Consider the following 22,923-nt stretch of genomic DNA (forward strand, 5'->3'; position numbering starts at 1 on the left):
AACCTTTTGTGAAGTGCTGTGTGGGAATATCACCCCCATTCCACAGATAGAAAAAATTAAGACTGAGGGGCAAGTATTTTGCCAAGTGTTCACTGCAGGGGAGTGGCAGGTCTGGGAGTGGACCCGGATGGGTCTGACATCAAAGCCACCATCGTTCGTATCCTCTTGTCTGAGTGGGAGAGCTGAGTAGACAGAAGTGTGGGGCAGGAGGACAGAAGACCCCACACTCCTGCAGCGGGGAGGCGATGGGTGCTCTGTGCTGTGGGTCCAGCTTCCCAGGGACCCTGCACACCTCCCGGACTTGCACTGCTAAGTTAGCAAAGCAAGGCTTCTCTGTGCTTCTTTGGCTCCAGAGAAATCATGTGTGCTTTTTCATTTTTGTTCCTTGTGTGATTCTACATTCCCTTTGCTACCTGGAGTGCTCAGATGCCTGCTTTTTCCAAGCAGAGACATCAGTTCATTTGCTTTTGGTCATCAGATGCTGGAAAGTCATGGGGCTGGTGTGGCGGTGCTTTGGGTTTAGATTTCAAAAGAGGAATGGTCGCTTCTCAGCTGTCTTGGGTGTCTGTTTGCTTAGAGCCCCCTAATCCTTTGGTTTTGTTTGAACATCCCTCTCTGTCTGGCTGGATGCCCCTTCTGTACTGAGATCCATGTTCTCCATCCTTGGGTCTGTCCTTCTGAGAACTTTCAGCTCTTTTCTTAGATTCTCCTCCCCTCCTTGATTCCTCCAGTGGCCTGAATTTTGGTCATTTAGGTTTTCTCCAAAGGTTATTCTCACTAGAAATTACAGATTGCTCTTGCAGTCCAACAAACACAGAGCAGTGAGTCTTTCCATCCTTGGGATAAAACCATCCTTGCCTTCAGGTACTTCTTTCAATAAGACACGGCTATCCTCTCCTTCACAGCCATTACCTTCTATTTCACTTGATTTATTTTGATTCCAAAAGTCTTCCTTCCAAAAGTTTGGGAGGGGGCAGTCATATAAGCGGGTGTCTTCTCCTGGAGATGCTCCCCCACCCACCCACTCACTGCAACAACATCCAAAAGGGACTTCTCTTCTCTGGGATTCCCTCCTAAACTTGACTCCCACCAGCTGGTGTCCTGCCCTCCTGAGCTGCCCCACTCCATTCATTCTCCTGAGGGGCTTGATGCAGAGGTGGGTCTCCTGAGATCAGGAAGGGCTGCCTCCTTCTCTCCCGTTGTAAGAGAGCAGACTTGGTCTCAGACCACGGCAGAAGGAGCCTCAGTCCTCACAGGCTCTCCAGGGAATCACTTCATAACACAGCATTTCTTCCTTGCCAACACCTTGCAAATGACAACCCAGATGCGAGAAAGCCCAAGGGTGGTCTGAGTGGGGGCTCTATCCACCTCTCAGTCCTTGTTCCACCATGACCCCAGGTGCAGTCAGGCTCTGGGACTTTCACTGTGTCATACCCACAAGAGTGATGGAGCCTGTGGCTTCCCCCTTGTAAATCTGAGGTCCTGGCATCCACTGTCCACAGTGGGTGAGGCTCCAGATGTCTCTCTCTGGCCTCCAGCTGCTGAATTCAGCTGCACATGGACCTGGAGGGCTTTGGTGACTGGGTCTTGACTTTGCGTTCAGATCACAGGGACATTTTTGAGTCATTCTGGCTGACAGACTCTGGGATACACAGGGCACAGCTCATGGAGACATATGTATACAGTCAGTGTCTAGCCGGGCACACACACCACGGCTGGGGAGGCATGCCGTGTGGGGACAAGGACACGGGTCTGTCCCCAGACAGTGCAGCGGCTCTCCAATCAACCAGTTTCTAGTAATTGCACTTAGTTTCCTGGTATTCGGGTCTCTGCCCTTCGGGCTCTTGAAGGTGCCATAGCGGGGACTCAGATGTGGCCCTGAGCTTGACAAATTCCCCTTGGTCCCTGCAGAGCTCCTACAGCCCGACCCAGCCAGGACCCAGCCGTAGATCCTAAATGCCTCCCCTTTGGACTGTCATCAAGTATCCACAAATTCTGGTTTCAGTCTCTGGGCTTGGAATAGCTTGTTTTGCTGTTGAATTTTGGTTTGAGTGGGGTCAGGGTTGCCATAGGACTCAGTTTATTCCATAAGCTTTTTTTCTATCCTGGAAAATTAAAAAATAATTGGAAATGACACAAGAACCTAGGGTTAGGATGGCTAGAGAAGTCCCTGCTTATCTGCCTTCGCCTGTCCCCACCACTGTCCTGAACCCTCCAGCCGAGCCCACTGAGGGACGTTCCCCGACAATCCAGGAAAAGAGGAAATGGGGTTCAGATGACCTGTTCTCCTGCACCCACCCCAACCTGCTATAGTGACCCCCACTCTTGTCTGATGAGACCTGGGGTCTTTCTTTTACTTGCCACACAAGCACTGAATGAACATCAACCACATGCCAAGTGCTGTCCTAGGACTGGGCAGAGGACCCGAGGAAAAGTCCTCAGGTGCAAGGGTTGGGCATCGGGCACAGACACAGTGTCTGAGCTCAGTCTGGGGGTCCAGGCAGCTGCTGGGCTATGGGCATCCCTGGAGCTCACAAGGCCCTCACATGAGCTGGACTCAGGGGGCAGAACTCTAGGTTCTAGGGGCCTTGGCAGTCCCCAGTCCATGGTGGGCACTCAGAACAGGGAGAAGGGGGGTAGGCCTGGGTGCCAAAGCAGGAACTCAGTGTGAGACAGGCAGGGTCCAACGATTAGAGAAGGACCAGCTGCTGGGATGGCATCAAAGCCAGATCTGGGGTCAAGGGCAGGGCAGGGGGAGAGGCAAGGGGCTTGGAATCTTTACACAGGTTTCCTGGGCATTTTGTATGCAGGCCATGGACTCCTGCAGACCCCTGACCCCAGAAGCCGACTCTGGTTAATTTTACTGCTCCACAGGAAATAGCCTATAGTGGACTGTATGGTGAATTTACTGGTTCACAGGCGACAGAGAGAACCAAAAACCAAAGCCAAAATAGAGAGGACCTTTGGACAAAACTGTAACCACCTTTTCAAGATGAAATAACAATAGGGTGACAACCAGGTCTCCACTGTCCAACCTTATTCACTGAGAACTCCCCAATCTCCCTCCCAGGGGTGGAACGTGCCAGCAGCCCCTGGATGCCTCTAGCCCAGTGGGCCTGACATTGAGCAATCTATCACAAGGCCACCTTCCACATTGCCTAAAGGAATGTTATGGTCAGAGTCGGGAGGAAATCTCCTTTTTAGAAAATATGAATGAAAATGAAAGGATACCAACCCGAGTTCTTGGCTCACTGAAGTCATCAAGGCCACAGAATGAATGCTAGTGAGAAAAACAAAAAAAGGAACAAAAACTATAAAATAAGACCAAAAGAAAATGAGGAGGGGGGAAGAAAAGAAAGAAAGATGTAAGATATGTAGAATGGAATTCAATGACAGCATTTCACAAGAGCTAGGGCCCTGGGGTGGGTTTGGAAAGAGACACAGGAGGTCAGTGGGCTTTAGAAGCTGATTCCACCTGAGAAACCCATTCTGTGGGATTCCTTGCCCAGGGTGGGTTACCCCACAGAGTCTGCAAACATCTGGCTAATACAGACGGGGGAGAGGTACACCGTAGTGGAAGTGTTGGTCGCTCAGTCATGTCTGACTCTTTGTGACCCCGTGGACCGTGTAGCTTGCCAAGCTCCTCTGTCCATGGGGTTCTTCAGGCAAGAAGAAGGGCGTGGACTGACATTCCCAGACCAGGAATTTTTGGTGCTGGGGTGTGACTTTCTTGAAGAATGTGGCAGGATAGTATATATCCAGGAAGAACCCGCTGATGGTCATGGTTGATGGTCCCACCAAAGGCGGGGCATGACATGCATACAAAGATCAAGAAAGACTCCACCCAGGTCCCAGGTCACCCAGTCCCACCAGAAGACAAACAGAACCCCTCCCCCTCCCACATCCCTGCCAGGGCCCACTCTTCCAAGACATTGTTTAAAATCTTTTATGCCTCTGGTTTTTCTGCTTTAAAAAGAAAAAAATATCAGGAAAAAGAAGTGGCCCTAAAGGAGTGAAAAATTGTACAGATCAGTTTGAAAATAGAGATCTTCCTTAGCTTATTTACAACTTGATTTATTCAAAAAGAATTGCTGGTGATTCTTTTTGGAGATTAGGTTATGAGAAACATGTCTGAATATTATCTGAGGTGTCTGAAAATAATTCATTGTTTTTTTTCCCAAAACCTCAAGGTAATAGCTCCCCTAAATTGTTACTGAAAAAATGAACATCCAGACAGCCAACAAATTTTAAACACATTTTAGGATCACTGGAAGTTAAAGCTAGAAGGAACATTTAGAATCACCTAGCTCTTGATTTTCTACATAGGGAAACTGAACCCTGAGAATGGTGAGGTCCTTGCCGAGACCACCCTGTGGCATGTGGTGGGGAAAGAGTTCCTGACAGCTGACCACGGTGGCTGGAGTTATTTTCCACCAGCCCAGGCCAATAGTATCCTTGAAGTATCCTTGAGACCCCCTGGGCTGCTCCAGTCCATGGGGTCACAAAGAGTCCGACAGACTGAGCAGCTGATACTTTCACTTCAACTTATCCTTATGGCTTCCCAGGTGGCACTAGTGGAAAAGAATCTGCCTGCAATGCAGATTCTGGTTCAATCCCTGGGTTGGGAGGATACCCTGGAGACGGGAATGTCAGCCCACTCCAGTATTCTTGCCTGGAGAATCCCATGGACAGAGGAGCCTGGTGGGCTGCAGTCCATGGGGTCGCAAAGAGTCCGACACGACTGAGCGACTAACACTTTTGCTTTCACTGGCTGCTCAAAATAACCGCAGAATTGTGTGGGGGCGGGGGGAGTGGTGAGCAGCTGTCTGATGGGGATTCTGCTGCTGCTTAGTTGCTTCAGTCGTGTCCGACCCTGTGCAACCCCATGGACCGTAGCTGCCAGGCTCCTCTGTCCATGGGGATTCTCCTGGCAAGAATACCAGAGTGGGTTGCCATGCCCTCCTTCAGGGAATCTTCCTGGCCCAGGGATCGAACTCGAGTCTCCTGCATTGCAGGCAGATTCTTTACAGCTGAGCCACCAGGGAAGCCGGATGGGGACTCTAGGGGTCTACTTAAACCAAATTCCTAAGGGGTTTCCAGGGCACTCAGGAAAATGGGCCCAGATCCTCCAGCCATTACCCTCTGCTGCCCCCGTGAGGACACTGCCGGTTGTGCAGGCTGGGAGGCCCTGGGGCTCCAGGTACAGTAGGGAAGACGCTAGGAAGGTGAGTTAATCTGTGTAAAAGCTGACTTTTAGGAAAGAAAACTGGTGTAGCATCTGAAGAGCTGCACTATCTCTTTGGGCCATTGTGTTTGATTCCCTCTAGAAAGAGTGGGCTGTCATCCCATTTGCAGACAACCGTGAATCTGCCCTCTGGTGGCTTTCGTGACTTTGGCCCTGCTCTGTCCATGGAATGAGTCAGACACCTGAAGCTCAGAAATATCCTTTCTCCATCTTCTTTTCCAGGGTGGCAGCACATCATCCTTAAAGCTTTTTTGACGCATGTTGTCCCCAGCAGACACCACCCCCAAAGTTGGGGTCAGAGTCCATCACCTATTCCCAAACATGAGCTTACCTCTACAACATAAAATGTGCAATTGTGGATTTTCTGTGTGAGTGTGTTTGTGTGTGTGTGTTAGTCCTTCAGTCACATCCAACTCTTCGTGACCCCATGGACTGTAGCCTGCCAGGCTCTCTGTCCATGGAATTTCCCAAGCAAGAATACTGGAGTGGGTAGCCAGTCCCTTCTCCAGGGGATCTTCCCGACAACCCAGGGATCAACCCAGGTCTCCCATATGGCAGGCAGATTCTTTACTGTCTAAGCCATCAGGGAAGTCTGGGTTTTCTACTCATCTATTACTCATCCTGCAAACATTTGATGATGCCCTATTTCATGGCAAGAACTGTCTTTGATAAAGAGATAAATAAAAGCTGGTCCCTGAACTCAAGGAAGTCCTGGCCACTGGGCAGACGAACAAGAAGTGGTAAGTGCCCTAACAAAGATGCCGCGTATATGGATTCATTTATCTGTCTGGACCAGCAGTATGTGGCGGGGGCGCTGGTAGGGTGACTGTGGGATCCCTGGAGACCCGGGTTATCCCTCCCCAGCTGTGGGATTGTGGACAGGTGTTTGAATCTTTCTCAGGCTCAGTGTCCTCACCCGTAAAGTGGGGACAACCATAGGGGCCAGTGGGACTGGGCATCAGCCTCACTTCCTGCTGGAAGGAAGAGACTTCCCTGAAGGGAAGAACACTCATTGGTTCTAGGCGTAAGTGTCATTTAAGGAGAATGAGTCCATGGAGAAAGTCACCTCACCCTTCCCAGTGAGGTAGTGTCAGAGGGGTTCAGACTTTCTTCCCTAGAAAAGTACTTATTTCTTGGACCGCCAGTATGGGGGACACGGGCAGAGAAGAGAGGGCTGAAGACAGAGCCTGTTCCTTAGGCTTCATGAAACTGACAGAAGAGAATACTCCACGTGAGCGGTTCATGGAAGACGCCAGGGGCTGGCACGAGCTCACACCACCTACCTTTTCCTCCAGTTCTTTTAGGTGTCGCTTCTGGATCTCCAGCTTATCCTCCAGTTCTCGCACTCTCTGCAACACATTAAGTTCTGTATCAGAAAAAGTAAATTTTCCAGGTTCAAATCTCACTCTTCATTGTTTGTCTAGTGTAGTGTGTTTAAGCAGCGACTCATTGGAAATGAGTCGGGAATGACTGAAGGCAAGAGGAGAAGAGGGCGGCAGAGGATGAGATGGTTAGATAGTATCACTGACTCCATGGACATGAGTTTGAGCAAACTCTGGGAGACAGTGGACGACAGGAAAGCCAGGCATGCTGCAGTCCATGGGGTCAAAGAGAGTCGGACACAACTTAGCAACTGAACAACAATAAGCTGCTTAACACACAAACAGTAAGTGGGCAACTCGACTCACTTTTATATGTTGAACAGCCTTGTCTCTCCACCCCCTGAATCAAGACTGAGGGCCTCTTCAGCACTCAGGAGGCTCCCTCAGGCCCCCACGTGACTCTATTCTGACCTCTCACTAAAAGTAGATTTTTGCCTGTTCTTGAAACGCATGGAAACAGATTGCACTCTTAAGGCAGGATCTTTTGAAAACATAAACATCAAGATCAGACCAAGACACGGACGTGCCTTTTGGGCAGGTCAATAAAGCTCATGGATTTGAAGCAGCACCAAATGACATGTCTAAGATTTATTTAGCTGGAGCCTGGGAGCAGGGGCAGAGGAGATGAGTGTTGATGGGGGCACCCAGGTTCTTAGAAGGTTTAAGGATGACAAACTGTCCCTGTGAGCCTGGGCCATTCCTGGTTTTAGCACTGAACGTCCAGAGTCTTGAGAAACTCATCAGTCCTGGGCCAACAGGGAGAGATGGCCACCTGCCTGGCTCTGCACCCACCGAATGCTCCCTGGGGTGCACACCCACCGGTGCTTTATCAATCTGTTCCTTCCAGTTCCACGCAGCGTTTCACCAGGAGGCCTGGCAGGTACGACCTCTTCCAGTTTGTCATGTGTCCAATAGCGCTTCATCACCCGACAGGGTTGATACGCCGGGACAGCTACTAGCCTTACCAGTCCTGAATGCAGACGGACACCTCATTCCTTGGGAAAAGGCTGTCGGACTGATGGCCAGGCAATTTACATCAGCCCGAATTAAGCTTGTAGACCCATCCTCAGGCCTGGAAAAACTTTCTGTCCAGATTCCTAAATTCAGATCAGCATCACCTGGAGGCCCTGTGGATCCCAGAGGCCCTGCCCCAGAGTTGCTGACCCATCAGTTCCAGGGTGGGGCCTGAGAAGCTGTGTTCCCCACAGATTCCCAGGTGATGGGGATGCTGCTGGTCTGGAGACCCTACTCTGAGAATCACCACTGTGGGCACATGTGCCCACTCAGCAGGTATGGCTCAATAGGCCCTGTGCCTACTCAGCAGGTATGGCTCAATAGGCCTAGGGCCTCAAGGGGTTTGTGGTCCATCAGGTTCAGACAATGGAACTACGCAAATACATGGATGATGCCCTGGATAAATACAGACATCACAGAGAAAGTCAAGTGGCGTAGGGAAAGGGAAGGGGTGTTATTTTATATGGGGGCTCAGGGAAGGGCAAGCTTGGCAGAGAGGTGAGGAGGGTAAGGAATTGAGGTGTGGGCTGGGGGGCCTGGAGGAGGCATAGAATCCAGCCCATGGTGGTTTTCCAGATGAGGAAAGGAGAAGGAATCCAGGCAGAAGGAATGAGATGTGTGTGCAGGGAGCTGGGGGTGCCAGGGGGCAGAGGGTCTGAATGTTCCAGTGAGAAGCTTTCTGGTGAGGAGCTTGAAGATTTAGGGGTGTCATGGGGAGTTTGCGAAGGGTTTTAAGTAGGGAAATGATGAGATTTTGATTTTGGAAAGATCACACTGGCAGCAAAATAGAGTGAATTGATAAAAAAAAGAAAGTGAAAGTCACTCAGTCATCTCTGACTCTTTGTGACCCCATGGACTGTACAGTCCATGGAATCCTCCAGGCCAGAATACTGGAGTGGGCAGCCTTTCCCTTCTCCAGGGGATCTTCCCAACCCAGGGATCAAAGCCAGGTGTCCTGCATTGCAGGCGGATTCTTTACCAGCTGAGCCACAAGGGAGGCCCGTTCAAAATGCTTAAAGTTGGCAGAGTATGTGCTCCATAAAGGAGACTGGATATGTTTCTAACCTTCTTCCGCCTGAGGGAGACAGTGACTGCTCCTCAGAATCCCCTTGCAAGGCGGGGATCGTCTAAGAATGAGCACAAACTCAGCTAGACTCCGGTTTGGATCCCAGGCCCCAAATTTACCAGCTGGTGGGCTTTGGGGTGTCATGTAATCAGTTAATCTCTCTGTGGAATCCCTCTTCTGTAATAACTGCACTGTGACCCTGTGACTCTGGGGGTGAAATGGGCACCCAGGGAACAGTGCCTTGGAAATCACAGTGCCACATGGAGGGGGGGACAACCTCTTATAGTTTTCGAAGGGTTTGCAAAAATCTCCCAGGAACAACTTCTGGGCTTTGAAAATCAGTCTGAGTTCCTTTGTATCATTTTTTTAGATCCCACATACAAGTGATGTCATGTGGCATTTGTCTTTCTCTGAGTTACTTCAGACAGAGAGATATTACTTCTGTATAATAATCTCCAGGTCCATTCATGCTGCTGCAAATGGCATTATTTCATTCTTTTTAATGGCTGAGTATGAAACTTCAGTACTTTGGCCACCTCATGCGAAGAGTTGACTCATTGGAAAAGACTCTGATGCTGGGAGGGATTGGAGGCAGGAGGAGAAGGGGACGACAGAGGATGAGATGGCTGGATGGCATCACGGACTCGATGGAGTGAACTCCGGGAGTTGGTGATGGACAGGGAGGCCTGGCGTGCTGCAGTCCATGGGGTTGCAAAAAGTCGGACACAACTGAACAACTGAACTGAACTGAATTTGGTGAGCTGATCTGTAAAATAATGCCATTTGCAGCAGCATGGATGGACCTGGGGTCGCAAAGAGTCGGACACGACTGATCGAATGAACTGAACTGAACTGAATATTCCATTATATGTATGTACCACATCTTCTTTATCCATTCCTCTGTTGATGGACACTTAGGTTGCTGCCATGTCCTGGCTATTGTAAATAGTGCTGCCATGAACATTGGGGTGCATGTATCTTTTCAAAGTATGGTTTTCTATGGATACATGTCCAGAATCGGAATTGCTGGGTCATACGGTAATTCTATGTATAGTTTTTGAAGGAACTTCCACACTGTTGTTCATAGTGGCTGTACAATTTACATTCCCACCAACAATGGAGGAGGGTTCCCTTTTCTCCATCTCCTCCTCAGATTTATTGTTTATAGATTTTTTGACAATGGCCATTCTGACAAGTGTGAGGTGATACCTCATTGTAATTCTGATTTGCATGTGAGTCTGGGTGAACTCCGGGAGCTGGTGATGGACAGGGAGGCCTGGCATGCTGCGATTCATGGGGTCGCAAAGAGTCGGACACGACTGAGCGACTGAACTGAACTGAACTGAACTGAATAATTAGTGATGTTGAGCATCTTTTCATGTGCTCTTTGGCCATCTGTATGTCTTCTTTGGAGAAATGTCTATTTAGATCATTTGTCCATTTTTTGAACTTACTTACAAAACAGAGACAGACTCATGGACTTTGAAAACAAACTTATGGTTACCAAAGGGAAAAGTTGGGGTGGGAGGGATAAATGAGGAGTTTGAGATTAACATATGCATATGAAATATATTATCAACAAAGACCTACTGTATAGCACAGGGAACTCTATTCGGCATTATGTAATAAATTATATAAGAAAAGAATCTGAAAAAAGTGGAAATATGTATATGTAAAACTGAATCACTTTGCTGTACTCCTGAAACTAATACAACAGTGTAAACCAACTATACCCCCAATATAAAGTAAAAGAAAAAAAAAAGATTAAGTGAAAAAATTATCTTTATCTAAAAAGAAATCAGCCTGAGAAGCTGACTCTCATTCTAGTCTTTCATGACTTTTTAAAAAAATAACCAGGGTCAGCCTCTCACCTGGTTATGGGAGGCTGGAAGGGGCAGTGTTCAAAAGAGTCTTGCCATCACATCCCAGCTCTGCCACTTCCTGGCTATGTCTTTGGGCAAGTTGCTTACCCTCTTTGAGCCTCACTCATTTCACCTGTGAAACTGCATCAATGGCCCCCACTCAGAGGGTTGGTGTGACCCTCAATGAACCAACATTTATGGAGCCTCCTCTAAGTGCCAGCACTGGTCTGTCTCCCTGCTCTGGAATATAAGCCTCAAGAGGGCAAGCCCTGTGTCCCCAGCCCAGAGAACAGTGCCTGGCATGCAAATGTCAGAAAAGTTACAAATGGAAACAGTGTGACATGGAGCAGGAAAAGCTGGTGAGAAAAGCAGCTGATGCATTTGTAGAGGTGAGCACCGGGCCCAGGGGTGTCAGGATGTCAGGTTATGCAACCTAGGCTTCATCCTCTGGGAACTGGGGAGCCAGGGTGGGTCTTTGGGGAAGGGTGGTGCTACGCTGTGTTAGGAAGCCTTCTGGGGTGCAGTGGATAGATTGGCTGGGACAGAGGTTGTGCGGTTGGGGAGGGATAGGACAAAGCAAGCTGGCATGAGTGGATTAACTCCAATCTGCACTACAGCAGAACATGGTGTAAATGTGCCAAATGAGTCTGTTGGGAAAGGGGCCATGTGCTGATTGATTTTTTGCCCTCTACATCCACTTTTCCCCTTAGTTAACAGTGCTTGAAAAATAAAACGTCCATAGGAGTCACACTGGTGACGTCACTGCATCCCATGGGCTAGATGCAGGCAAGACAGACCGCTGCAGCCCATGGCAAACTCGGATGTGTCCTGGTCAAATCAGGCATCCGGTGCCTCAGGCTGGGTCAGATACGGCCGAGTGCTGCCAGAGGCCCTGACGGTGCTGTGCTGTGTTTTGTCGTGTGTTATATGTGCTATATTGTGTCGTGCTCTGAAAGTTGTGTGTTGTATGTGTTGTGTGTGCTGCAGCTCCAGGTGCTCAGCCAACACCTAGCAGGTGCCAGACATCAGACCGGCTCAGGGGCCACGCCCATCAGAGGCGGGTCGCTCAGGAGCCACGCCCATCAGAGCTGGCTAGCTCAGTAGCTGGCGAGCATATCACAGCAGCACAGGAGCCCAGGGGCTCCTGCAGGGGCTGCCCGGAGTCCCTTCGCCCAAATCAAGAATGGAATGAAGAGCTCGAGTTCATACCTCCAGTTACCCTTTCGCCTTTGGTCACGACCCTTTCACTCCTCAACCAAATGCAGTCAGCTGTGCCTGCCCCGCCCCCGCACCCCTTTTTCTGCACTCAATGGGAATCCTCGCTTCTTAGTCCTAACCGGGGCCTCTGCTGCCTCGGACAGAAGGCACTTCTCCACCGGCTCCTTCTTCCAATTCTCTGTCTCCCTCTCCTTCGGTGCCATCGATTCCCAGTGGTTATCTAGATCCTTCCTCACTGGCAGGATTCCTTATTAGCTGTTGAGCCTTCAGGCACATGAGTTAACCTTCCTGAGTCTCAGCTTTCGCATCAGGGAAACGGAAGTAATCGTCCCACCCGCAGGAGTGCCATGGGGTAAGAGATCTAAAGCAGTGAGCCTCCAAGGTCTGCCAGACCCTGGGGCCGCCTCAGCTCCAGCAGCACGACGGGTCCTGGGAACCAGGCCCCCGTGTGCTCAGCAGCACAAGAGGCTCACACAGGACGTCGCACACACTTAGGAATACCAAAGTAAACCGGCCAGCCGGCGCCCCTTGTTACAAGAACCTGAGTTTAAACAGAAGACGGATGCTGGAGGAAGCGGGGACGCCTCGCTTTGGTTTGTGTTATCATTTAGCAGGGTGGGAACCTTGTTCAAATGTATGATTAGAAACAGTGGGCGGTATAGTGTGCCCGTGAGCAACCCCCCCTCCATCACTGAGGGTTCGCCGGGCTATGAGGGCGTCCACGGGAAGACACCCCCACTTCACGGAAACCTGCTTTACGGCCAGCTCTCCAGCGAATGGGCCCTCAGAGGTGTCAGTGTTCCGACGGCGGGCAGGAGGGGTGGAGAAGTGGAGACGATGGACAGAGGTGCCCGGCGGGGCGCCTGCTCCTACCTGCCAGGTCCTTGTCACTACCTGCTGGGCCCTCCCCCTACCTGCCTGCCCCTTCCCCTCCCTGCTGGGTCCCTCCCCTTACATGCCCATCCCCACCCCTACCTACTGACCCCTCCCCCTACCTGCTGGCCCCTCCCCCTCCCTGCCGGCCCGTCTCCCTACCAACTGGGCCTTCCCCTCCCTGCCGGCCCCTGCCCCTCCCTGCCTGTCTTTTGCCTTACCTGTCGGCCCCTCCCCCATCTGCTGGGCCCCTCCCCCTACCAGTCCTTCCCCCACTTGCCTGCCCCACCCCTACCAGCTAGGCCCCTCCCCCTGCCGGCCCCTCCCCTACCTGCTGGGCCTGCTGCAGCAGCTCCATGCGCTCCCGCAGGATCTGACTGTCGAACTCCCGGCTCTGCCGCAGGATCTGCCGGCGCAGCTTCTCCACGGCGGCCTGCAGGTCCTCCCGCTGGCCCTCGCTCAGCGCCTCGCTGGCCCTCCGCCCCGGCTCCTGTTGCAGCGCATCGTACAGCGTGGCCTCCAGCTCCTGGATTTTCTGAGCGACCCACATGACACAGACAGTGGGAGGTCACAAGGTGGGGGCGGCAGGAAACCCCAGGACACTGCAGCTGAGCGAGGCTGAGCTGGGGGATCTTGGGCGGGGTGGGGAGGCATGCAGCGGGCAGAGCAGAGCGGGGTGGGGTGAGGGAGCCCCTTCCAGTTCCCTGCACACAGTTTTGAGAACATGTCTTACTCTATTCAATCAAGATGCTCTGCTCTCCACAGATAAAGAAAAAATAGTCATAATCCCTTCTTAAAATATCTGATTCAAAGAGAGGTTTGATTGGACTCGTCTTTATTTTTATCCTTGGCTTCCAATTTACTGTCTCCAGCTTGGGAAACAAATCTCTTTTATCTGGAGTAGCGTGGGAAAATGTGTTCCAAATTGCAGGCACTTGGCATTCAGCTGGCTCATTAGAAAAGCGATTTCAACCCCAAGCAACTGGGGGCAATGTCCTCATTGCTCCCTCCTCCCCGCAAAAAGCAAGACTCCCTTGGTTAGCGAAGCACATAAGAGATTAGTAGCCAATGGAGGGGATCTTTGTGAAAGCTCGGAGTTTTCATCCTGAGAGGAAGTTACTTCTTTTCAACTTCACGGTGAGACACTTAAATACAGTTACCTTATAGGAATACCTAAGGATGAAAGAGAGAAAGCAGTATTTCCTTCTCTTTTCCCCTAAATCCCCACCTGAATCTCTTGCTAGGAGCAGCTCCTTCTTTTCCCAAGATGCTACCGGCCAACAACCAGTTTTAATGGAAACTGCCAGGAAGAGGCAGGAAGTGGTATGAAGCAGGGGGTCAACACAGGTAGCCCTCTGTGCCTGTGGCCATCTACTCCTGTAGCCTCCCCCGTTTCAGCACAGCTGTGCTAACTCTGCAAGGGAATTCCAGGCCCACCAGACCAATTTTAGCCAATAGGCATTGGCTTCCTCTCTCCCAATTCCAGCGATCACCCCAGGAAACTAGAAGGTGGGAATGTGTCCACTGACACAGCCAAGGGGTCCCCATGGAGTGGGAGCTTGCCTGTGCCTGCTGGCTGCCCCCCTTCAGCAGCCGAACTCCTAGGAGACCCCCAAGTGGCCAGTTTCCAGCCAGGATCTCACCATCCAATTCCGGAAGCTTCACTGTGGCCCTGTGCCATCTCACTCTGCACGATGACAAAGGAACACAGGTGTGCGTCTGGCACCTGCTCTCCTCGCTTCTGCCTGGGCACATGGCACTGCCACCCTCGGGAGCATTTTACTTCCCTGACTCTTCAGGTCAGCCTCACACTGATCACAGCTCCAACCTCAACATGTGCCTGAAATCCCACTCGAGGCTTTGGAATAGTCTTTTTCCTTTTTTTTTTTTTGATGTGGATCATTTTTAAAGTCTTTATTAAGTTTGTCATAATTTTGCCCCCGTGGTTTTTCTAGTTTTCTGGCCTTGAGGCATATGGGATCTTAGCCCCCTGACCAGGGATAGAACCCACACCCCCTCCATTAAAAGGCGAAGTCTTAACCACTGGACCACCAGAGAAGCTCCTGGAATGTTCTTCAGGTAAGAATGTTGCTTCTACCCAGCAACAGGATCAGCCTGCCCAGGGGTCTCCTCTGCAGAACCAGGACTCGGGTTCTCAGGGTCCCCCAGGGCCTTTCTGCACACAGCACTTTGACAGCCAAGGGTGGACACCGAGTTTCCCAGAGTGTGCTGGGGAACACCAGCCTTGCAAGATGTCCCTTGAGAAGAGGGCCCAAGAACCTGTGAACTTGACATATGACTTCCTCTGTTCCTCTTGGAGTCTCAGCCCATCCTTAAGCATATTAAGGAGCCAGAGGTCAACAAAATTACTCTCCCTCTTTTTTTCTGGCCACAGGTTTTCTTGTTATCCCCTGAAATAGTATTCCTAGGAACTTACTGGGGAAGCCCAGGGGAGCACAGAGATGGTGTACAATGCAGCAAGAAAGGGTATTTGCAAAAGGATGGAATCAAGATAGAATAGATAGATAGAATCAAGGAAAACCCAAAAAAGCGAAAGAGAGGGAGAAAAGAATGAACATGGTCTCATTTTTCAGTTGCTCTGACCACCATTACAACATTGTATGCCCAGAAATGACAATCGAGAGGAAAACACCTTGTCTTGATGAGGCTGAAACCTTCCCGACCTTCACCATCTGCGGCTCCCTGCCCTGGGGTTTCAAGCCTCCGGAGCCTGGACATGAAGGGTCAAGGGTCAAGAGGAGGCTGACCAGCCTTCACGTCCAGAATGTCCTGCCTGTGCTAAGCCCAGCCTCCTGCTCTCTGTCTTTATGGAAGTGGGGATTGCAAGTTAATGTTTAGTTATTGATTCTGCATTTGTTAGGTGGAAACCCTCTTTGTCAAAAGATTTAGCTACAAATGATCTAGGCAAAGTCTTGCTCCAGATATTGCTATTCACTGCTTCTTCCTGAAAAAGCAGCCTTGAGCTCAGAGTTCTCTCTGACGTGGGGAACATCCGGGAAACGCCCCCTCAAAGCCATATGACCTATGAACCTGAGCGTGGTCCCTCCTCACACTCATCACCTGGAAGCCCACAACTGGTTCTGTGACCCAGGCTTGATGTTGCACAGAACCTCATGACAAATAATTCTTGTTCTGATGATCACCTGCCCTCCACTCACTGCTTTACCTCTGTGTTTTGTTTTTAAAAAGATAGTTTTGCCACGCCATGCAGCATGTGGGATCTTAGTTCCCCAATCAGGGATCGAAATCCATGCCCCTGCAGTGCAAGCATGAGTCTTAACCACTGAATTGCCTGGCAAGTCCCACTTCTGTGTTCCTTTGTGAGCGTCTCTTTTTGCTACTTATGGGAAAACTTGCTTTGGGCTTTAAGCATGTAAATAAATATTAATAAAAATATTAATAAGCAGAAAGTTTCTTTTCCTTCATTTCAAATGGTTACTAGAACTGAGTGTGTGTGCTGAGTCGTTCAGTGGTGTCCAACTCTTTGCGACCCAGTGGACTGTAGCCTGCCAGGCTTCTCTGGCCATGGGGATTCTCCAGGCAAGAATACTGGAGTGGGTTGCCATGCCCTCCTCCAGGGGATCTTCCCAACCCAGGGATCGAACCCAGGTCTCCCACATTGCAGGCAGATTCTTTACTGTCTGAGCCACCAGGGAAGCCCAGAACTGAATAAGTATGAATAAGTATGCCCAGAGAAAATGATCAAGTTAAGTAAATATTTTGGAAAAATCATGACTGACTTGGAAAAAGTGACCATTTATCTGTACAGTTGTTCAGGTTGAAACCAAAACGTGGAGGTGGCATTGGGATCTTGCCCACTCAGCACCGCACGGACCCCACATTCGCCATCAGCCCCCAAGGGAGAGCAGCCTGTAGTGCTAAGTCTAAAGAACCAGAACATCCAACCCACTTCCGGTCCTACCAGGTAAGCCTGGTCGAGGGCCTGCTTCCTGTAGTCCAGCTCCTCCTCCAGGTAGCCCTTCTGCCTGCTGAACAGATCCTGAAAAAGAGGAGGTGCCCAAGGTCAAGATCAGCACAAGGACCCATCACCAGGCAGCTCTTCAGAGCCAGCCTACTCACACTCGCTAAAGAGTGAGTCAGTCCCACTGAGGTGGGGACCCATCAGGTGCTCAGGTGAGAAGGGGTGTCAGGTCTGCCCTGGTCGCTCCTGTGTGAACCCCCAGAAGGAGCCTCCCAGGCCCAGGAACCTCCATCAAGCCTCTCCCCACACCCCCAGCTTCCTTCCTCTTGGGTGCCTGGCCTGGTTCCCCAAGCCCAGGTTGTAGGAATCCCTCTGAAGACTATCTCAATAGTTCTCTGATGTGGCTCTTTCTCCCCCAACCAGCAGCATCACCCACCTCCTGGGTACTCTCCCTGCTGGACATGTCCTCCCCACCCTCCATCACTCAGTCCCCCCAAGCATGAGTTCTCCAGAACTGACTGGAGGGTTTCAGGGTTAGAGCTCAGCTGTTGCAGCCACTTGGTTTTGCAGAGGAGGAAACAGAGGGCCAGAGAGGACCAGTGCCTTGTTCTAGATCCCACGGTTCACCGGTGATGGAGGCGGACTAGACACCCAAGCCTGGGGATTCAGCCCAGGGCTCTTCCCATGCCACACGCAGCTTCCAGGCCTCAGGCTCTTCCTTATTCCCCTCACTTCTACTTGGGGAAATTGGTCTTTGAAAGCTCAAGAACTATCTCTTCTGGGCAGCCTTCTCCAACGTCCCCAGACTGAGTATGACAGATCCTGCTCTATGCCCAGGGGCCCTGGTGAATAGCTACCATCACTGTTAATCAGGTGCCCACAGGTGCCAAGCACTGTGTGATAATGGGCTATGTGTCCAGCATTGCTCATCCCTCCAGCTCATCGAGATGGAAATAGAAAACCCCATTAGCCATAAGAAAAAGGAGGTCCAATGTGTCTCTCCCAAACTCATGTCCAGGAAGGGGCAAGCGAAGACTGGAGCCCCTTCTTTGTGTCTCCAGAACCCCTGGTCCATTTGCTTCCATACCACTGATCTGCCTCTCCTAAGGTTCTCATGCTGCACTGTGGCTGTCCGCTCCCATGCACATGTCCCCATGGGCTTTCGGGCTAGACCCTCAAGGCAGGGACCCTGCTATTCATTACTGAACCCCTAAAACTGTCATAGTTTCCAGGATCACAGAGGCTCCAAAAATATGTATCAAGTGAATAACTGAGTGAATGGATGATGACCACACAGGATAGGGATGAGAGCAAAAGCAAAATTTAGAAATGCATGCATATCAATACAAAACACACGTAAATCCTTCCCGGGAAATGACTTATCTGCGCTCTGTCAACCCCCTCTCTCCCAGGGTCGGGGCATGTCCTTTACCTTCTCCTTCTCCAAGTCTAGCATCTTCTGGGTCAGGGCCGCCTCCGTTCCCTCTATTTGCTTCAGCCACTGGAAAACAGCAGGGACAGAGGGCGCAGCTAGTGAGAACCAGTGCCCATCGTTGGGCCGCCCTCCTCGAGGAGGCTCCTGGCCCAGAGGGGTCCCCCCATATGTCCCATGGTGGTCCTTGAAATGGAATTTCATAGTCTGCACAGATGTTTCAGCTTCAACAGATGTTTGCTCAGGAATCATGGGTACACACGTGTGCATATGTACGTGAAGGTGGGTGTGAGGTGTGTGTCCAGGTCAGCCTGTATGTAGAGGAGGTGGTGGGTATGCACGATGGATCCGTGTGGAAGCCTGCAAGTGTGTGCCCTGAGAGCCCTCCAGGTGGGCAAGCGAGCCTCCCTGGGTTCTACCTTGCCGTGTACTGGCAGCTTCCCGCCTGGGACCTCACCCAGCCCCCTCATGACCACCCTGTGGAGAAGGCAGCGTCACTCCATGTTGCAGGTAAGGACACAGCAGCTGAATTAAGTCACTTGTCTAAGGTCACACAGGTGAGAAGTGGGGATTTTGTACCCTGCCCGCAGGTCTGCACCCCTACAGCTGCCCCCTGCAGCCACGTGGGGCATGTCTGAACAGCCAGGGGCACCATGGGGTGCAGGAATGAAGGGGGTTCTGACAAGCAGGCTGTGATGGCCTGAGAGAACCCGTGGGGGCACCTGCATGGGCTGGTAATGGGGGTGTGTCTGCCCCTCCTCAGGTCTGGGCTGGGGGTGAGCGGGCACAGGCAGCTGCCCCTTAAGTGTGGGCATGCAGGTGTCTCTTTACGAGGAGCGCACCTGAGAGCCAGGGGAGAGGTCCAGGTAACTGGGTGACACCCTGTGGAGAATGTTTTAGAGTGTCCAGGAGGGTCGGGTTTGACACCATGTATGAATATTCACCTCCTCGTTGCTAAAGCCCACAGACGAACTCCTTGCCATGGGGCCTGCCTGTTACTCGCCTGTGGACCGGCCCTGTCCCAACGCCTCAGACCCCTTGTCTCCTCGTTACTAAAGCCAACAGACAACCTCCCTGCCCTGGGGCCTGCCGGCCAAGCACCTGGGGACGGGCCCGTCCCGACACCCCAGACCCCTTGTCCTCCTCCTCCTCTGGACATGGCCGCCCCTCCAGGACTCTTGGGGCCCTCAGAGCCCCTGTCCTTGGTCATCCTCTCTCCTCGAGGGGTCCTCCTTCTGGGGTTCTCCCCTCCCTTATGGGTTCTCCCTCTTTGAAATGTCTCTGAAATGCCCCCTTTAATCCAAACATGTCTCCCACAGCCCAATTCCTTAAGCCCCAGAGAAAGGGCTCACTGGCCCACTTCCATAGGGAAGGGCCCCATCTCACCTTGACCCCGGAAGGAAAAGCTGAGAGCAGCCATAGCTCCTCCCCCTTCACTTCCCGTTGTTGGTTCTACCTCCTCTTGGTTCAAAACCCCGCCCACCACTCTCCATTGCCACCGCCCAAGGCAGGCCCCCCTCTCAGCCTCTAAGCTCGCGTCTTACCCCAAATCCCCTTCGGCCAGTGCCTTCCCTCAGAAACACTTAGCATCTACTTGTGGACCTTCCCTGCTCCCACTTAAAGCCCCCCAAGCTCCTGACAACGCTGGGGGAACAGCCCCGCTTTCCCTCACCTCAGGGCCTCTGCCCACCTCCTGTCTCTACCCGGAACGTCACCACTTCTCCCATCCCCAGCCTCCGCCTGGGGTCTTTATAGAGATAACACCTACTTAACCTGTGGACCTGTGTTAGGTGTCGCTTCCTCCAGGAAGGCTTCCCTGGTGGCTCATACGGTAATTTGCCCACAATGCGGGAGACCTGGGTTCGATCCCTGGGTCAGGAAGATCCCCTGGAGAAGGAAATAGCAACCCACTCCAGTGTTCTTGCCTGGAAAATTCCATGGACGGAGGAGCCTGGTGGGCTACGGTCCATGGGATCGCAAAGAGTCAGACACGACTGAGCGACTTCACTTTCTTTCTTTCTTTCCTCCAGGAAGCCTGCCCTGCTTCCTGAGTTTGTGCGGTCCGAGGCCTTCCACAGATTCCGGCACAGCACTCAGCTGACAGATTGCTGCTTCCCTTGTCCCACCACATGGGGTGTGCTCTGTTAAGTTTCCTCACCCAGCCCGGGGTCTGGCCTGAAGCAAGACCCTGACAGTCACTTCCTGAAGGAAGGGGGATACGGGGCTGAGAAAGTGTAGGGCGCCTGCTGGCTCCATAGCAGGAACAAGCCTGGATAAAGCTGCACCCACAGAGCCTCCCCCTAGAGTTCACGTTTGCTGGGCCCCCAAGGGTGGCTACAGAGGCAGCCTCGGGAGCAGGTGCCCAACGCAGCATTTCCTTAGACTAGGCTGAGCGGGTGTGCAGTGTCTTAGAAACTGGGAAACATATTTTTTACAAGAAATGAAAAAGACTTTCTTTGTACTATCCTAAGGCAAGCAGTCATAAAATGAATAAACTAAAATGGAAAAAGAGTCCAGTTTCGAATCCTTACAACAAGCTGCTCTTTGCTTTTATAGAACATGATGTCTAGTTTTTTTCTTATTGCTAAGAAAAAGGATTTGCTATGCACATTATGCATTAAAAAAAACTAAAAAATTTTGCTTTGTATATTAGCTGTGCTGTACTTAGTCGTGTCCAACTCTTTCTGACCCCATGGACGTAGCCTGCCAGGTTCCTCTGTCCATGGGGATTTTCCAGGCAAGAATATCGGAGTAGCCATGCTCTCCTCCAGGGGATCTTCCTGACCCAGGGATGGAACCCAAATCTCTCACATTGTAGGCAGATTCTTTACCGTCTGAACCAACAGGCCCAAGAATACTGGAGTGGGTAGCCTATCTCTTCTCCAGGGGATCTCCCTGACCCAAGAATAAAACCAGGGTCTCCTGCATTGCAGGCAGATTCTTTCCCAGCTGAGCTACTAGGGAAGCCCAAGAATATTGGAGTGGGTAGCCTATCCCTTCTCCAGGGGATATCCCTGACCCAGGAATCAAACCAGGGTCTCCTGCATTGCAGGCGATTCTTTACCAGCTGAGCTACTAGGGAAGCCCACTCACAACAGGCACACACACAGAAAAATTTGACAGGTCCTTTCCAGCCACTGGGGGAGTAAAGTCAGGACAGAAAGTGCTGGCCCTGGGCACCCGGGCATGTGAGGACACGGACTTCATATCAGAATCCCACCAGATGTCTATGGGGCCTCGCTCTGGGAGGGAACTTGGATGTTCAGGGTTGTGCCATCCTCCAGGAGGAAGAGACATGGGGACAGGGCACCTGCTGCCCCCAAAACCCTGAAGGAGAAGTGAACAGGGCACGAGGAGAGGGCCTCTCATGGGAGGCATGGCCAGTGCACCCCTCACCCAGTGGGTACTTTGCCCACCAGTGCAGGACTCTGGTCCCAGAGCCCAGGGGTGGGGAACTTCCTCCTCTAGGACCCAACCCTCCTTTCAGAGAAGGGTCCCAAGGCCTTGACTCTGGGCCAACTACTAGAAAACTTTCCTGTGGCCTAAGCCACCTTCTCCAGTCCGTTGTTCCCAGTGAGAGCCTGGATTTTTAAAAAGCGTCCATCTTTCTGACGGATTTGACCTGTGTGAGGAGTGATTTGTGATTGCTTGTACGCCGCGGACATCCCGTGTTCTCTGCTCAGCCTCTGTGTGGTGGTGGGCGGCAGGCAGCAAGGCAACACCCCTGATCTTGGACTCCGCTGACCAGAGGTGGGTCTGGCGGGTGCTGAGATGGGCCAGACCTTCCAGCAGGAGCAGGGCTTCCCCAGGTGGTGACGGGAGAAGGGCAAGCTGCCCAGGCAGGACCCCATTTGCACACCCAGGTGGCTCTGGTGTCCATCTGCCAATGCAGGGGACATAAGCGATATGGGTTTGATCCCTGTGTTGGGAAGATCCCCTGGAGGAGGAATGGCCACTGGGAGGAGAATCCCATGGACAGAGGAGCCTGGTGCGCTACAGTCCATGGGGTCACAAAGAGTCGGACACGACTGAAGTGACTTAGCACCTAGCACCAGCACCCCTAGGAATGCCTGGGGCCGTGCAAACTAGTTTGACTGGCACTTTGCTCACAGGCTATGAAAGGGATTTCGTGCTGTTAGAGAGAAAACTGAAGTGAACCTCAGTTTGGTCAGATACCAGAATTGAATGGCAATTTTCAAAATGACGTATGACTTGGTTGAGGGGGCTGGCTGAGGATGTCACTGGGGCTCTGGGTCCCACTGCCAGCTTTCCTACAGCACCTGTCAGCTCCAGGGTGTCCAGCTTGTCCCTGTTTCAGCATTGAAATCCCACATCCCAGGCAAACAGGACACTTGGGCACCCTGGCTGACTTGTAGGTGCTTCCAGGGGTCCCACTGACCCATTTTTCCTCTGGCTGTGCGCTCTCAGCGCCATTTCTCTCTGAGAGGGAGACACAGCACCTCCCAAGCACTGGGGCTTCAATCACAGACACGTAGCAGAGGAAATGAGAAATGTCCCTGAGAAAATGAGAGGACATCTGTCTCTAAGTCTAGTCTCCACGGACTGTCCCAAATGGGGAGCTGGGCCCCTCTCACTGGCACAGAGTCCAGTGCTGGTGCTTCTAAGCACCAGTCCTGAGTAGTGTGCCAACCCTGGGCACCATCACTCCTGCCGCCACCCCTGTGGGATTTCAGGGGGAGCTGCTAGGCAAGGGCGGCTGGCACAGGTCTCTGCATTTAGGAAGCAGAGCATGGTGCTGGCCGTCCAACTTGGGACTCTATGATCAGCGACCAGCAGGGGCTGCTATAGGTGGGCAAGGAGTGGGCGACAGGGTCAAAGTAGATAGCAGCCGCATGCCAGGCAGGCCCCGTGTTCACGGTGTACAAGG

At 51.8% G+C, this 22,923-nt stretch overlaps 1 protein-coding gene and 1 long non-coding RNA gene across 9 annotated transcripts in view; one reads left to right on the forward strand and one right to left on the reverse strand.

The window, feature by feature from the left end:
• Positions 1 to 368: 368 nt before the first annotated feature.
• JAKMIP1 (janus kinase and microtubule interacting protein 1) overlaps positions 369 to 22,923 on the reverse strand; it is a 156,612-nt gene continuing 134,057 nt past the window's right edge. The window contains exons 17-22 of the mRNA XM_086407510.1: positions 18,036 to 18,104; positions 16,604 to 16,681; positions 12,992 to 13,195; positions 6,529 to 6,594; positions 3,236 to 3,280; positions 369 to 2,105 (exon numbers count right to left, since the gene is read on the reverse strand). Coding sequence (XP_086263636.1) covers positions 2,076 to 2,105; positions 3,236 to 3,280; positions 6,529 to 6,594; positions 12,992 to 13,195; positions 16,604 to 16,681; positions 18,036 to 18,104 — 492 coding nt within the window. The 3' untranslated portion in view covers positions 369 to 2,075. The remainder of the gene's footprint in view (positions 2,106 to 3,235; positions 3,281 to 6,528; positions 6,595 to 12,991; positions 13,196 to 16,603; positions 16,682 to 18,035; positions 18,105 to 22,923) is intronic.
• Positions 11,976 to 16,091, forward strand: LOC147370313 (uncharacterized). Of its 8 annotated transcripts, none has more exons than XR_015166112.1 (4): positions 11,976 to 12,139; positions 13,031 to 13,235; positions 14,616 to 14,739; positions 15,255 to 16,091. It is a non-coding gene; the product is annotated as an uncharacterized LOC147370313 (long non-coding RNA). The 8 variants fall into 8 exon arrangements; XR_015166111.1 differs by lacking the exon at positions 11,976 to 12,139 and adding an exon at positions 12,155 to 12,380; XR_015166113.1 differs by lacking the exon at positions 11,976 to 12,139 and adding an exon at positions 12,156 to 12,380 and having other exon boundaries at positions 13,064 to 13,235.

Source organism: Bos grunniens, chromosome 6, assembly GCF_055505025.1.
Source record: "Bos grunniens cultivar Pamir isolate PY7600 chromosome 6, Bosgru_T2T1.0, whole genome shotgun sequence".
Lineage (NCBI taxonomy): Eukaryota > Metazoa > Chordata > Mammalia > Artiodactyla > Bovidae > Bos > Bos grunniens.